Raw genomic sequence first — 16255 nt, forward strand, 5'->3', positions numbered from 1 at the left:
TCCTTCCCATGCAGGAAAGTGCTGCCCATACCAGCATCCAGTGGTGCCAGTAGAGACACGCCAAAGTTGTAGGGAAAATGTACATCTGCCATAAAAAAAGAGGGAGGCCTTGAATTTTCATGTTTCTCCCAAGGGAGCTGTGGGGCAGCGATGACCCTGAAGGCTTCTTTATACAAGGGACTGTGCAATGATGTGTTTTTATAGACCATTCCAGGACCTGCACTATGGAGCAAATACCCAGATGGACATACCCTGCTGCTGCTCTGGAACTACTCAGAGCACCAACATGGCTGTAGGGAAGGCTCAAACCTGAGATTATGGGCATGGCGTCCTACTTCTTTGAAGGACTCATACAAGATCCAACAAGCTGTCTACACATCACTGCTCCTGGAGTCAAGCTCCAAGACCGTGGGGCTCCAGCCCCAGCTGCAATTCAAAGACAGATTCCTCCCTAGTAGACACGGTCTCTGCTTGGAAACAGATGCTCCTTCCCCTGTTTTAAAATTCTCTTTGGAGTAATCACTACTGTAGTGAAATCCCGGAGGGCAAGCAGGACCCCTGCTGTGCTCTGCACATATACAGAAATAGTCCCTATGCCAACAGTTTATGACTTCTATAGATAAGGCAGAACATGGGTCGAAAAGAGGCAGTTTTATTTCCAACCTGTTGACACAGAGCTGTAGGACAGTGAGATTAAATCACTCAGTTGTGACCTGCACATGGTCACCCAGAAAGCCTGGGGCAGAGCAGGGAGCTGAATACAAACTCCTGCCTCCTGGACCAGTGCTTTGGCTACGGTCATAGACTCTCCACATCAAACTGTGGTTCAAAGGAGGGTTTGGGGCATGGGGTGGGAAACTTCTAGCACCCTCAACTACAAAACAACAGAGCACATCAAAAAGCAGAGGGGGAGTGTGTTCACATCCGACCTCCTCTTTCTCCTCCTCTGACCTGTCAAACCTTCCTGGTCTCGTCACCCCTGCAGTCTCCCTGGGGACCGCTGAGGGATGCTGTGGATCAGAGATGCTCTTTAGAAATACAATGATTTTCTTGCGTTGTCTTGCCAGTGAGCACAGAAGCAATTCCCAGGCCAGGAGAGAATAATTTCATCTCTTTTTCTTTTTTTTTTCTTCTTTTTTTCTTTTTGATGTTGCTTCATAACAAAGCCCTTTTTACCAGAGTAACCTATTTGCACTGGGAGATTTTAACAACTAACCCAATTAAACTCAATTCTTCTGTTCAAATCAAATCATGCCATCATTTGATACTTTCTTGAGAACAAATTGAGCGGGTTTATTTTTAGCCTCTGATGACTTTCCACCTTTTTCCTTCCCCTGCAAATTAACAACTGCAACGGGACCCTTCTGGTTTTGAACCCTAGCAGGGCTCAGTCCCTGAGACATGCCTTTTCCTTTTGTGCACTGTGCAGGCACCAGCCCCTGCGGAAAGAGAAGAAAAGATTGGGCTTGTTCTGCCAGGGCCCCAGCTGGCACACACTGAAGCTGAACTAAATCTGCATCACTCAGTAGACACCACCCGACAACCCGGTGCTAAGATTTTCTATGGCGAGGGAGAGCTTTGTGGCTGAGTTAGAGGAGACTCACACGCCACTGCTAATTGAGAGGCACAGCTTGTAAGGAGAGGTGATGTCTTTTATTAGAGCATAGCTGGAAAGAGTGAATACGCTGTCGCAGGCACACAGCCTCTTTCTCTGTTATCTTAGAGCTAAACGGGCTGAAACTTCCACGCTGAAGTGCTTTGGCTTTTATCTTTGTCTTCAGTAGTTTGCAAGGGACTCTCAGGGTCAGCTGTCCTCGACGTGACAGATCCACCCCCAGAAACATCTACACCAAAACTGTTACTTCTGTGTCGAGCTACAGCCTGTCTTTTAGGGATACACCCCTTTTCACTAGCACTGCCAGGATGATGCCGTGAGAATCTCTCCTATCTCTCACTGAGATGCTCTGACAATTAATTACCCTTTCGGTCAAAAATCAGGGCCCGTTACGATCGATGCAGTCTGACTACGAACATCACATAGGCCATTGATTCCCCACTGACAATTTCACCAGGTGCTTCAACTGAGACTGAGAAAGAAAATAAAAATGGTGCACAAGCCTTTTTTCTGGCCTCTTTATACTGTGTGAGAGACAGACAGAAGCATTCCCACTCACAAGTATTCGCTCCTGCTTATTTTTTGCATTAAGCCCCAGGTTTTTCCCTGTCCTACAGCTCAGTTGCCCTCTGTTCAAGCTTTTACATCCTTTTTCTCAAAGGGATGCTGCTCCCATGGCTGTAGCTGGAGGAGGGTGAGATAGGGTAAGGCTCTGACAGATGTAGACACAACTATCTTTTTTAAAAATTAATTGGTGCGCAGGTCTCCCGGAGGCTAGGTAAAGGGTGGGAAACCACTGCAGCATCCTCAACACAACTACGTTATGGACTCGAGACTGATACCAATTTTTGCTATCAAACAGCATGTCTTTTCCTCTTATGGCTCTATGGCAATGCAAAGATGAAAAACATCAAGGCTAGACTGGTGGCACTTACCAAACATTCATTGAAATCAGCATGGTTACACTGGCTTTGGCAAGAATTAAATCAAGCCCTTGACGTATTTTGTGCCTGGGTTATGGGGCAGGGTCCAACGAGATCACAACCCCTTGTTACATTCAGCTCTCTGACACTTGACACTCTTACCAAAATCCCTGTCCCCCCATGCAAAGGAAGATATGAGGGGTCTGGGGTACATACCAGGACATTTTCTGTCATTGCACTGCTTATACTCTTCCTTGGGACCCTGGCAAGTCTCTCCACCGAAGAAGGGCCCGTAGCACACACGGTCACGTCTCTGAGTCCCACCTCCACACGTGGTGGTGCAGCTGCCCCACACTCCCCAGGCCTGCCACTTCCCATCCACTGGAGACAAAAAAGAGGAGAGAAACAGCCTGTCATGTCCCAAACATAATCTGCAACAGAAGGAGGCAAGGTCCCGAGGTGAGCAGTGGAACATAGCATGAGTAGAGCATGGCTTGGTGGAAAGGGAGGTCTCCTGCCATGGATCTTTGATCCTCAACAGACATGAAATCAATGTGTGCTCTTTCCCATTGCAGCAGCCCTTTAATAGTTGAAGGGTGTTCTTGTGTTTCTCCTCCACATCCTCACCGCCTGCAAAAACAGCCCTATCTCTTTTCTTGGGCTCAGATTTGGGGCTGTGCTCATGAACACTCTTCAGGTGGGCAGGGATTCAAACTGCCTGGCAGCCACATCTGCCAGTCAAAATCGATAGCTTGAGTTTGGTTGGGATGTACAATGTATATGTGAAAATAGACCTTCCCAGAGAAGGTCTGGCCCAGGGATTTAGAGAGACCAGCAGAGCCTTTGGGCAAGAAACCATGAAGAAACATCAAATAAACCTCCATCCAGCTGTTTCCATTGCACTGTTGTTTCATGTGCCTTGGAAAGAGGTTTGGGACATTGTCTCATTCCATTGTATCTTCTCCTAGCATCTTTACAGATTCAGTGGAAATGCTACTTTTTTTACATTAACAATGGCATTTATCAAAACGCAACTTCTTTTATATTAACAATGGCATTTATCAAAGCACTATAAAAATGTTAATTAGCCCTCACAACAAGCCTGCAAGGTAGGGAAACATTCTCCTCTGCTGCATCACAGATGAGAAACAACAACTCAGTGACAGAACTAGAGCAAAGACCTAAATCTCATGATTCCTGTTAAGGTTTTAATTAGGAGTTAACATGTCATCTTGGGTTGAATAACTCCTTTTGGGAGGGTGAGGGATCCCCCTCTTCTTCTCCAAGAAGCAGAAGAAAATTATCATAGAAAAGGGACAGCACCAACCTCTGATGCTTTCTTTAGTGACACTGTACGCAGTGGAAGCCATGACCAACATTGCTTTGATAACTAACTCTGAAATCAGTGGGACAAGATTGTCTAAAAAAAAGTGAGGCCCTTTTTGTCTTTGAGGATCTCCATAAGTTGCAAAGAAGGAATGAGGTACCTGAACACCAAAACCTACTAAAGACCATGGCAGAAAGTCTAATACCTGTGTTAAATACTGCTTGTGGTCTGCTGCAGATGGTGATGCTACCAGAGACGATAGGGATTCCCTGAGGAAAGAGGCATACCAGGCTGAAGAGCTACCGGCTTCTATGCTTGTGGAGTGGAGAGAACGACAATACTTGCTCACCTGAGGTATGAGAAGTACCTCAAAGAGCTGAGCTGTTTCTGGCTGTCCCTGTTCTCTCGGAAAGGGAAGAAAGACCCTCTCCATCTCAGGGATCCACTCCTTCTCAGTCCCATGGTCTAACAGGGATGGAGCACCCAGGGAGAGCCAGGGAAAGAGCCAAGAGAAGCATGGTAAGAAAAATTGGTTGCTGATCAATCTTGAAGGCTTCTAGATGTTCAAGCTTTGTTTCCAGGTCAGAATATTTTCCACCCCAGCTGACCCAATTGGTTCCCTTGCAATGGCCTCTCCCAAGAATTCTGCACAGAAAGGAGGAAACTGCACCTGCAACTCTATAGTGCTGGTGTCAGTCTGAGAAATGCAGACTTCTGGTGTTAGGTGTGGTTTGGTATCTACTTCAATTTTCTTCGCTTCTCCTGCATGAAATGGCTCTCCTGAAGCCCATGGTCCATGGTGTGAAGACAAGGTGTTTATTCTGAATGTAAGGTACTGGCTAAAACAGCTGGGGCAGCAGGAATTTATTATTATTATTATTATTATTATTATTATTATTATTATTATTATTATTGCTGTTATTATTTTAAGACACAGCTAGATGAGTAAGTGACAAGTTTTAGATAGGCATGAATCAAGGCCAGACCTTGTCACAGATAAGGTTCAGAGCTGTGATACAATAGTGGTTGCTTCCCTGTTTGCTTCAACTATAACTAGGAGTGGTGAATTGGTAGGAGAAGAGGAACAAAAAAAAAAAAAAAAAAAAAAAGAGGAGGAAATTTGAAGCATGGTGGAGGCATGGAATAGGTTGCATTGATATTTTGTTCATTTTTTTTAAACACATGCAGAAAACTGGTATCTAAGGTTAGAAGGACATGTTCCCTGTGGGTAATCACTCACCTCTCTGTGGCCTCCTGGAGCATTTGTCAGCTATGGATTTTGGCTTGCATGGTCCGTTGGTATGACCCACAACCTCCTTATTACTGAATTACTGGTGAAAATTGAAAATCTTACCCAAAGAAAATAGGAGGGGTTTTCACAAAAACCTGCCTGGAACTGCAGAGAAGGATGACCCAAAAGAAAGAAGAAGTCATTGGTCACTGACCTGGGCATTGGCGTAGGAAGCAGTCCCTGGTCTCCACCCAGTGTCCCTGGCATTCAGCTCCCCCGTAGGAGGGTCCATTGCACTCCCTTGTCCGCTGCTGGGTGCCGTTGGAGCAGGAGGCAGAGCAGGAGCTCCAGCTCGACCACTCATTCCAGTTGCCGTCCACTGAGTGGCCCAAAGAGAGATAACAAAACTGAATGTGAAAATCGCTCCCACTGGAAACAGACATGTGCAAGAGTCTCTGGCCTGTGCCTACAAGGGACTGAGGCAGGGGATGACAAACCGGAGTCATGAAGCATGAGAGAGGACAAGTGCCATCAAGAAAAAGTTCAGACAACTTTGGCAATAGCAACGTGTTGGGACCCTCTGTAACCTCCGACTGGTATGTTATGGCCCAGCAGGATGCAAGTGCCATAACATGCACAAACATCAATTTTTATGTCCATACTCTACATAACACCATAAAAGTTGAAATTATTGATATTACACATTCCAACATAAAAGTCAAAACTAATAATATTGCCGATCACAACATAACATCAAAATAGAGAGCATGGATCATGTTTTCACTGAAAATTTTGAAGGAATCAATACATTACTATGACATTTCCCATTTTGGGCAATCAGCACTTTTTGAGAGAACCCATTTTTCACCAAAGTAATGCACGAGTCTGCAGGAAGGGCACTTTCTCAAGCACCCAAATGCTGTTTTTCATTAAAGCACATGCAGAAACTCGAATCACGTTATTTACAGGAATTCACGCTGCTAGCAGGGAAATGCTCGGAGCAAAGGTGTGCTCCAACAGGATACCACAAGCGGAGCGCCCGTGTGTGGTCAGTGTACTTCTCTCACAGCTGAATTAACACTGACAGGCTTGATATGTCTCTACACAGCAGTGTCTTTGATAATTAAATAGAGGAGGGAGGGACAAGAGAGGTTATGATAGGGACGGGGTTCGAGAGAAACATGAATACATCTTATTAGCGTGGTACAGTGTGAGGCATTCCCAAGTGTGGCAGTTACACCTTAATTGGTCCCTGATCAACAGATCCATCACCCAGTCTGCTATTCCTGGAGCACTTTTTTCTCATTAGCAGCAGTCATCATGCTCTGTTTAGCTCTCACTAGCTGCTAGCTCTCACTCAGAAAAACAATCTGAATCCTTGAAAAGTCTGAATTCTGGCTCATATCATGTTGCTGTAGATTGCAGCTCATTTTCTTTGGCTTTGTTTGTCAGTCCAAGAAAAATATATGCAACCTGGTCCCCTGTGTAATCTGCAAGGACCTGAACAGCCCTGAATAATCCCCATTGCAGCTGAGCAGCTTTTTGTTTGCAAGCACGTAAAAAAATGTCAAAAACATCCAAATGAGCAACTGTTAACTCAGAGGGAGTCACGTGAGCTCAGAAGGTGTGAAAAATCAGGCAGGCATAAAGGTACTTCCAAAAGGTGCTTGTTTTTAGCAATTCAAGCTTGATGTTTTCATCGTGCATAAATTCAAGGCATCATGTCAGTGCCTATCAATCCCAAGGAGGGGAAATGCAAGAAGCAGTGACTGACAGGTGATTCCTCTCTGGTAATGATCCAAAACCCCACAAAGTAGGTCCTACCAGGTATAAATTAGTATGGCTTTTCTGACTGAAGGAAGTGCTGCTAGTTTCCATGAACTGATGGTGCCTGCCCTTCATTAGTATTCCCCTATACTGGAAAAGTAAGATTGTATTTACCAAAGTAAATGTTGCATTTACCAAAAAAGTTGCATTTACCAAAACTGTTGATTTTACCAAAGCCCTACCTGCTGCTGTGGCAGTGGTGATTGGCACCTTACTGTGAGTGTGAGCATTTGGAGGTGGGAAAATAAGAGAACCACATCCATAAATTGCTCATTCAGTGTGGGACAGGGAACAAGTTATTTCCTTTGAGATGAAAAATTATTTATTCACAGACTGTAATTTCAAAGACATTTAAAAAAATGAGAAACAGAGATGGCTGTGTTGCACCTGCAGCCGCGTGCGCTGATGTAAAGGTGTCTCTTGGGTGAGATACTGAGGGGTCTCCATCACAGCTGCAGCAAAGACCGCTCAGTGCCATTGTCACACCTCAGTGTGAGTCTATCAAAAATGTTCATTGGAGTCTGGCTGGTGTAGTCTCTGCAGAGACTGGCATTGTCTTCCCCTTCTCTCTCTGAAGGACTTGGGGCTCAACCTGTGATATCTCCTGCTCGGGAGAAATAAAAGGTCTGTTGTCTCTGCGGCAGAGCATTTTTATCAATTGTAGTAATAAATCCTCAGAGCGGGGCGGTAATAAGCGATATGACTCTGTGTGGCAAGCACTGAGCAGTGCCCATTGTTGTGCTTCAATGAGTCCCGCAACGCTGCACTCATTTGGCACAGCAAATCCACTGATTGCCTTTGTTATTAGCTGAATAACCCCAGAAAGCACCTCTAGGTTGTTCCTCCAATGTATTCTTTCCTCATAGAGGATCCTCTTCAGGACAGTGCAGACGGTGTGCTGATTCAGCTGAGGCAGCTGCAGACCCACTCAATGAAGCCATGTGTGGGCATCTTCAGAGATGGGGAGACCTGCTGAAGGGAAGGCTTTGAATCTCTAACTGCCTTACCTGGGCAAAGTGCAATGTTGCAGAACTTTGTTTGCTTCTCCGGGCCCTCGCAGGGGTTCCCACCAAATTGTGGGGGCTTGCATGTACGGGTCCGATCCCTGTACCCTCTCCCACACGTGGAAGAGCACAAGCTCCATGGAGACCACTCGTCCCAGGTGCCATGCACTGCAATCAAAGCAGAAGAAGTAAGTTTCCTTTCCAAAGGAGGTCTGGAGAAGTCAGTGAGCCCACAGAGCACAGCACCTTCCCACCCAGAATGAGAAGCATGTGAGAAGTGAGTGTGGGAAGGCCAAGAACAAACCAACCCAAAATGTGCAAGAGGAACATTGTGTAATTTTTTATGTTTTGGTGTTGACACCAAGTGTCTGTTACTTTCCAGTCTATTTGAAACAAATCTCAATGCACTATAACTGACCCTAATTTTTCAGATTTTTGAACCAAGAGAAGAGAGCATTTTTTGAGCAAAAGATGTAATTAGCTAGAGAGGAACAAAAAACCCACTACCCTTTGGGAAGCAGCATCACCATCATTTTGTCACTTCTTACACTTATTTCCCTCCCTCAACACATTTTCTCATTGAAACATCGAAGGCTACAGCATTTTCAAGCTCTCAGAAAAGCTGTAGTCTGGCTACTAATTACTATCATACATCAGTGACACCACAGGGACAAAACTAGGGAGACATGGAAGAACAAAATGGGATGGGCAACATGCTCCAGTAGTGCTCAGGCCATCACTGGTAACTCCTGGAATTAGATATCTAAAGCCTTCTAATCTATATTAATCTAATCTTCTCCAATCTAATCTAATCTAATCTGGCCAGGTTATTTATGGAAGGTTAGTCACTGTAATCTCTAGAGGCCAAATGTTACAAGAATGTACTGATCTCTCTTAAGGGACTTCATCCCTTCCAGCTTTACCTGAGAAGCTAACGCAAAATCAATAATGCTTCAGAAAAAAAAAAAAATACAGGTACTTTTCCATTCCTTCATCAGTTGCTAACAGTTACTGATCCCCAGTATCAGGAAAGGGTGTTCAAAGCTAACGTTTTACAATTGTCACCAGGCATCTTGCATGATAAGAGGTAACTAGAGGAGGAAATGCAGGAATGAGCATGGGAAAACAGCTTGGTGGTTTCACCATTATAAGATTGATTCTGAACAATGATGTTGCTGGTCAGAAGTCGTGAATAACACACCCAGCTTAACAGCATAATTCTTCAAAATAATGTCCAAGCTCCCCAGACTGTACTTTTTCATCAAAATTGTGGAAGAAAGAGTATGAAAACAGAGATGATGGCTGGCTCAATTCATAAACATACCAGCAGCCTGAGTTTTTCATGCTGACTTTGCAATGGTATGCCCAGTGTTGGCATCTCAGCAACTCAAAGTGTCATCTGGTGCTTGTCTTTCCCAGTCTGCCCCATGCTTGGAAACATCCCAAAGGGCACATGCCTTTCAGATGTAATGTGTTCATTGCCTTTAGACAGTATTAAATTGTCCATACCATGCAAAACAAGTGCCCATCTAATGGTGCTTGGTCTAGCAAGGGTTTCTGTATGAGCCTTTAGGGGAAAAACAGAAGGAAGAGGAAACAAAAAACATCTCCCTTCAAGTAGGTAACACAGTGGAGATATCACAGGCAGTCAATCCTCTGTGCATCTCCCTTCCCCTCCTGCCCACACATACGTGGAGCGCTCAGCCCACCTGGGCACACGGCAGAGTTGTTGCATTGTCTCTGCTCCCGGAGAGGACCACTGCATTGAGTGCTGTAGGAAGACGACACGCAGAACCTCGTCCTGGTCTGCCAACCCTCCCCGCAGGTGGTTGAACACACGCTCCACGGGGACCACTCCTCCGCCGCGGGGTCACCTGTTGGGGTTGGAGCAGAAGGTGAGGATGTGGCATCCTTGGTCCCTGGATCTCTGGGGCAGTGTTTTCCAAGTTGCACTTCACCAGTTGCTGGTGATCTGTGAAGCTGTGCAATGTGTCCCGCATGTGGTGTGACAAGAAGGGTGCAAGGAGATTGGTGAGAAAATGTGAGGGTTGACAATGGGCTAAAAGTTTTTTTGGGGTACTGCGTAGAGCTGTAACACACACACAAAAAAAGGGAAGGACACTATGGAAGCATCAGGGCACTGGGCAGGGCAGGTTCCACCACATGGTGTAGCCACTGCAGAACTGTATGAGCTGGGATATGTATCATCTACTCAGAGATAGTACTAATTAAGTAACAGGGATTAGGCAGATATAGTAAAAGTGTCCATAAATTGAGCAGTTGTAAGGATTCAGCTCCTTCCCCTGCCTTGTCACAGAAGTGGAGGAGCAGAAAAAATAGAGGATGACAGTGCCTGAGAAGGATATTGGCTGAAGTAATCCCACAGAGCTTTCTCTTGTCATCTCCTTCACATGTGGAGAAGATCTGCTTTGAGAACAAGACTGACTGTTCCCAGGCATCATACAGTCCCTACAACTGCTTACCTGATGGGGCAGTATTGGAAAGGCAAATAAAAGCATCCCATTGAACAAGAGACGGGAGTGGAAAGCAATGAGACATATTCCCTTTGTTGTTAATATCCCTGCAGACAGATGGTCATGTCAGGGGTGTTTCAGCCAGGCCACAGCCTCCAGATAAGTCACCAGAAGTGTGACATGGGCAGGGAAAGGACGGTTTTCCATTAGTTTCATAGGCATTAGCCTATCCTTGAGGAAATGCCTTTCTCTCCAGATGAAAACAAAAGCTTGCTCTGTTTCATTTAATTAAGCTCTGCATTGTTTGGGTTTTTAGATTTTTAATGGATTACTAATAATTACACACGATAAACCTAGAAGGTGACATTTGGTATGTATAGTACACAGGCATATGGCACAAATAAACACCAGCACATCTTTGAGGATGCATAGTAGAGGGGCATACCCTTCTAGTAACAAGTTCTTCAGAGCATCAGACTGCACCATGTCACATCATAACCAGATGCATCTGGCAGACTACAGATGATATAAGAAGGATCATGGCACAGGGTGCAGAAGGTAAGCAGAACTTCAGGGGTTGTACAACATGGCACAGCCTGAGCTGCACCCCGCATTTGGATGTGTTTTCTCGCACCACCACCCCATTCCCAAAGAAAACTGGACAGTAGATGCTGTATTGGATTGACCGGCTGCAACATGGAGCATGAAAGAGACTCTAGCAGTGGGCTGCTACAGCTTAAGATCTCAGCCTGTTTGTAGGGCAGTGTGGGTTATAAACCAGCTGTGTGAAAGTCAGTGTTGGTACAGGAACTGTGATGGGGACTGTAAGGGTTGGAGACCACCAAACTGCCCAATACTACCTCATCTGACCTAAAGCTGTGCATGTCTGACTTCTTCCTCAAGGTGGTATATTTATTTACTAGTGTCTTAAGGGGAGTTTTCTGCATGCAATGAAATTTCATGCAGGATGGCAAGTGTTTATGGCTCTCATCAATCTGCTCATTGGGAGTTTTGGTAGTTATCTGTGTTATTTGTTATGTGTCATGCTTTTCAGCACATCTACTTTGAATGTCTCCAGTCATTAAGGCAGTTGGCAGTTAAAAGTATTCCCACTAATTGGAGGCTGGTGAATCAATATGTGCAGGCCTGTTGAAGGGGAAATGTATAGAGGAAAACCTGTCCTTGATGCAAAGCGGACAGGCTTTCATTCCTTCATTTACTGGCTGGAGTCAGAAAGAGGTGGAGGTAAGGATGAGTCTTTCTCCATGTCATCTATGCCATTGCAGCGATTATCATGAGACATAACTGCTTTTGTTCATTAAGCCAAAGTTGCTCAATATTGTTTCCCCTTGCTTTTGTGTTTTGTTTCATTAATCTACCCAGCCGGTTCCAGTTAGGTAAATGTTATGGACTGTTGGTCATTCTTTGGGATGTGTAGGAGACGGTGTGTGTTTTGAGGTCTTCAAGAAAACATTGCTCTCATATCTCCTGTTTCTCAAGTATTAGATCTGCTAGTATACAGAGATCTGCATTTCCATGGTAATTTTGCTGCCTTTCCAATAAGGAACTCAAATGGCTCTGTCAGACAGACAGTCCTGTGATACTCCGAGTTCACCACCAGCAAGTTACCTTTTTGGTACCATTATTTCAGCATTATTTCATTCATTATTCCAGAGTGGCCCAGATTTCAGGAGATGCCTCTTTGGCCCACAAATCCCAACCATTCCTGCTACCTAGCCTGCTTGGATGCTGCCTTTGCATTGCTCAGAGAATGCCCTCCATTGACCTTGAGCAACCTTCCCAATTCTGCACCCAGCAGCACCAAGTCCCGCAGTGGCAGGGAGCTGGCACTTTTTGGTAGTTACATGCTGCCAGTCTGTGCCCAAAAGTCTTTCTGAGAGGCCAGAGGTGGATCAGAAGAATCCTGTAGAGATGCAGTGGCCTCCTCCATCAGCAACTCATGGCTTGGAGAGTGCCATCTCACCACCTTCCCACTCAGGCTTGGCTGTAGTTTTGCAAGCTCCATGTCCAGACAAGAGTTACTGTGTCACTAGATTAATGAATGGTATCTTTGAACCAAATTCCACCTCTTCTGCCTCTTTCCCCTTCTTTATTATTTTTGCCCTTTGCCCTTTCACAGTAGAAATATCTATGATCAGAGGTAAATTTCCTCAGTTATAATATCTCACAATGCATCGATCTCTGGCTTTTAAATCCATAATATCGTTTGTTTTCCAAGTGCTGGTTACTCCTTTGGGTTTGGTGTCATTTTGAGCTAAGCAATTTATCTCAGTCTACTGGTGTACTATGTCCAGTCTAGTCTCAAACCTTGCAGAAATTCAACTGATTTTCAAACCATGCGAGACCCAGTTCTGAGATGCTCTCAGGCATCAGGACAAGCTCTCTCATTCTCCATCCAAGAGAAGCAGTACATTGCCCATCACCAAAACTATAGATGAGAAGAATTTCTGCACCCCTGTGGGTCAGATTGCAGCAAATACAAATTACTGGATGCAATATCTTCCGATTATTTATCCCAGAAGTGAAACCTGTCTCTGTTTTTTTGTATAAGGGCAAGAAATCTACCATGCTCATCAGGTTTGAAAGGCCCCTAGTACAGCTCAGTACTATCTTATAATTAGACCTGCCCGTGATGCACTCCACCAAATTGGTCTTCACTCCCCAGAGGACAAGGGACCATGCACTACCCTCCATCATGACTGGTGCCTGTAGACAGATGTCTCTGCAGGTCTGACCTTCGATTAGTCCTGTGATGCTCCACGCTAGCTTGGGGATTAACAGGAGTGTCCCAAAGGAGTTCACAGGGGCAAGGACCCCACTTCAGGTGGGAAGATGACCCTTTGCAGGGCTTGCTGCTCCCACAGAGCCAGCTGCAGTACCTCTCCTGCAGCTGGAGAGGGCCCAGCAGGTGCTGCAGAAGGAGACACACTGGGCATCACACCATGGGGACGTAGCACTGCAATCCAGGATCCTTTCCAGCTCCTGGCCAGCCCTGAGAGTAACTGAGCTGGCGTTATATAGAGCTCAGCTGGCTGCGGGGTCCCCATCAGTGCCTGCAGCTTCTCCGTGATGCTTCTTCCCTCGGCACTAATGGAGCGGCACATCGCTGTCATCCCTCCACCAGGATCCCTTTTTTTCTTTGGCATCATCTGTCAATCTGACATCTCACCACGTGCAAGCCGCTTCTTCGCTCACATCCTGCTGCTGGCAAAGACCTCCTGGAAGCAGTCTGTGGGCTGAGCCGGGAGGGCCCGTGCCAGGGACCTGCTGGGCTAGATCTCACTCTTGTGCTATTGCTGGGAGAGACACGTGGGCAGCCAGCAGCACCGCAGCTGAGAGCACAACTGTGCCAGAGCCTATGAGCCAACAGGACCTGGACACCAGGGCTGTGGAGGGCTGGCAGAAGAAAATACTAGTCTTCAACTGGGCAGGACCATCCCCTCATCCCTAGTCCTTATGGCTGGCATCAGCTATTTTTTGTATTTCATATTTTTCCAGGTCTTGAGTGGATGTGGAATGGCTTATCCCCTACAAATTGTGTTAATTGCTAGGGAAGACGTGGGCTGTGTTTTGGCATACCCAGCTAAAGACTCCCTCTAAATCCCTTTCTGGTCTGTACCCTCTGCCTGTTCTTTACACCTCCTCCATCCTGATTTCTTTGAACAACTTGACTGCAGTTGCTGCTCCTGGGACAGTGGCAGGAATGCGGCAAGCTTGCAGCAGGACAATGCACATCTCCCAGCCCATGCTGCACTCAGGGTTACCACAGCCCACGTGAGCCATGCTACAGCAGTGGCTATGACAGCAGGGAGTTAATAGAGATGTCACTGAGCCCAGATGCGGTATACAGCTGCACGGCAGGAAGAAATGCCAAGCTATAAACCTGATGGCTGAGCTACAGGCTGGAACAAAGCACTGGGGAAGCACCTGGGACCAGGCAGAGCAGCAACAACGGGGGACATCACAGGACCTGCCTTGGAGTGCCTTCTCTTCCCCCTCCATTTGAACACATGTGACTGAGAGACTGAGCTCAGCTTCACCAGGTTATAGCGGTGCAAATGCCCTCCCTCTCCTGCAGCCTTTTGCCAAACACCAGTGATGCTGCAGGCAACAGAGCTGCTGCCACTGGAGGGAGCAGATTCAGTGCAGGGTAGCAAGGAAATTCAGACTGTCTTCTGCCTTATGTTGAAAGCCACAAGCCCAGCCACTGCCCGATCAACCCTGGAGCTTCCACACCACTCTGCTTCCTGACGCTGTTCACTGCTGCACACTGGCAAAGTCCTGCTGGGCTGGATGGAGCACAGCTAATTTACACTAGAATATGACCCACTCTCTCTTATAATCTATTTCACAGCTCTAGCTCTTCAAATCACCTGTCTGAAGCCTTTCTAGAACACAAACTCTTTTCAAGGTCACTGGGCAATGATTTTAACCTGTAGTCAGGGTCAGCATGCCTTGTGTTGCCCAAGATCCATGATGAGCTCCATCCATGAGCTCCTGCCACAAAAAGCAGCTGTGAAGGGAGAGCTCAAAACCTCTCCAGATTGGACCTGGCATAGATCTAGGTCCAATTCATTCCCATCTTCCCAGATGACACTCTCTAATATTATTACGTATGATTCCCCTCCTATTGCAGGAGAGTGGAAGGTCCTGCTGCAGAACATACCAGATACAAGTCCTTGCACAGCACTAAAGACCCAGTGGCAGAGGAAAGTCCTGGTCTCTCCCCATCATGCTCTGCACACATCCTCCTACGGTCAATGGGAAGGCATGACATGGACATCAGCAAAGAGGCTGTATCACACTAAAGTCAGCTTTGGCTTAATGAACCATGACTGTTTAGATAGCTCAGACAAAGCAGTGACTTAGAAGTAGGCCGGGTGATGAGAAGTGGTCTGTGAGATGCATGGTCTTGTTAGGGCTTTGAGTCTAACCCTTTCTGCCTTCTCTGGCTAACGGCAACAACACAAAACCCTGTAGGGCAATGGGATGGGAACAAACTGGGTGATGACCATTTGCTCAGTGTGTGACTTGTTTGATAAGCCTACATTAACCTGGGGGGAAAAAGTTGGTTAGCTGGGTCATTGAAACAGCAAAGCGAGTCAATGCAGTCAGCCCAGCCCAGCCAGGAAGTGCAGTGACCAGGCAGTGTGTCAGCTCCAGAGGCTGTTGTGGTAGGTCAGAGCTTACCTATTTGAGGTGCAGGGTACCCGTAGTGCTGCAGTTCGTCAGTGTCCTCTCGCTTTCTGTTATCTGTGGACCTCAGCGATTGGCTTCTGGAATTATAGCGTCCATTGGCTATGGCAAGGTAATGGGTCATGTAAATACACCTTGGTTCACTCTGCAAGATTTTTCACTACAAAGGTTACATGTATAAACAACAGCGACCTGCAACATTTGGTTGACACGACCACCTGCCTTCCAGCCCCAGCACCCCTGGCCACCAGCAGTCCCGGAGGCTTTAGCACTGAGCCAGCCTGCAAGACTCAGACTGACTGGCAGTTCAACCCCTTGTTTCTCAGTGAGACTTGGACCATGCAGAATATGATCCCTTATGTCTGGTCTCTCATCAATTACAATTATTTTCTAGGGTGTCTGTGCTTTTTGCTGTACTTGTGGAAGATTCAGCCTTTTCAGATGTGCTGACAATAAATCCCACCATCCCTAGCAGTATTTTGAGATCTACAGTGATCACTGGCAGTATTTTTTGGTGGGTGGAAAATTCTGCCTTGCAACCAACACCTACTTAGCAATGTTCTGCAGAGTAACCAGAAAATGCTGAGTGGAGCAGGCAGGTGAGGGCAGGTGAACGGGAAGGGATAGATCAAAAGGA

General features: G+C 46.3%; 1 protein-coding gene across 1 annotated transcript in view; it reads right to left on the reverse strand.

Annotated features, from left to right (window-relative positions):
- Positions 1-16255, reverse strand: part of ADGRB1 (adhesion G protein-coupled receptor B1) — a 278797-nt gene that overhangs the window by 134359 nt on the left and 128183 nt on the right. Inside the window, exons 4-8 of the mRNA XM_072851811.1 lie at positions 15613-15720; positions 9637-9801; positions 7931-8095; positions 5311-5475; positions 2755-2919 (exon numbers count right to left, since the gene is read on the reverse strand). Coding sequence (XP_072707912.1) covers positions 2755-2919; positions 5311-5475; positions 7931-8095; positions 9637-9801; positions 15613-15720 — 768 coding nt within the window. The remainder of the gene's footprint in view (positions 1-2754; positions 2920-5310; positions 5476-7930; positions 8096-9636; positions 9802-15612; positions 15721-16255) is intronic.

Source organism: Ciconia boyciana, chromosome 2 (assembly GCF_034638445.1).
Source record: "Ciconia boyciana chromosome 2, ASM3463844v1, whole genome shotgun sequence".
Classification (NCBI taxonomy): domain Eukaryota; kingdom Metazoa; phylum Chordata; class Aves; order Ciconiiformes; family Ciconiidae; genus Ciconia; species Ciconia boyciana.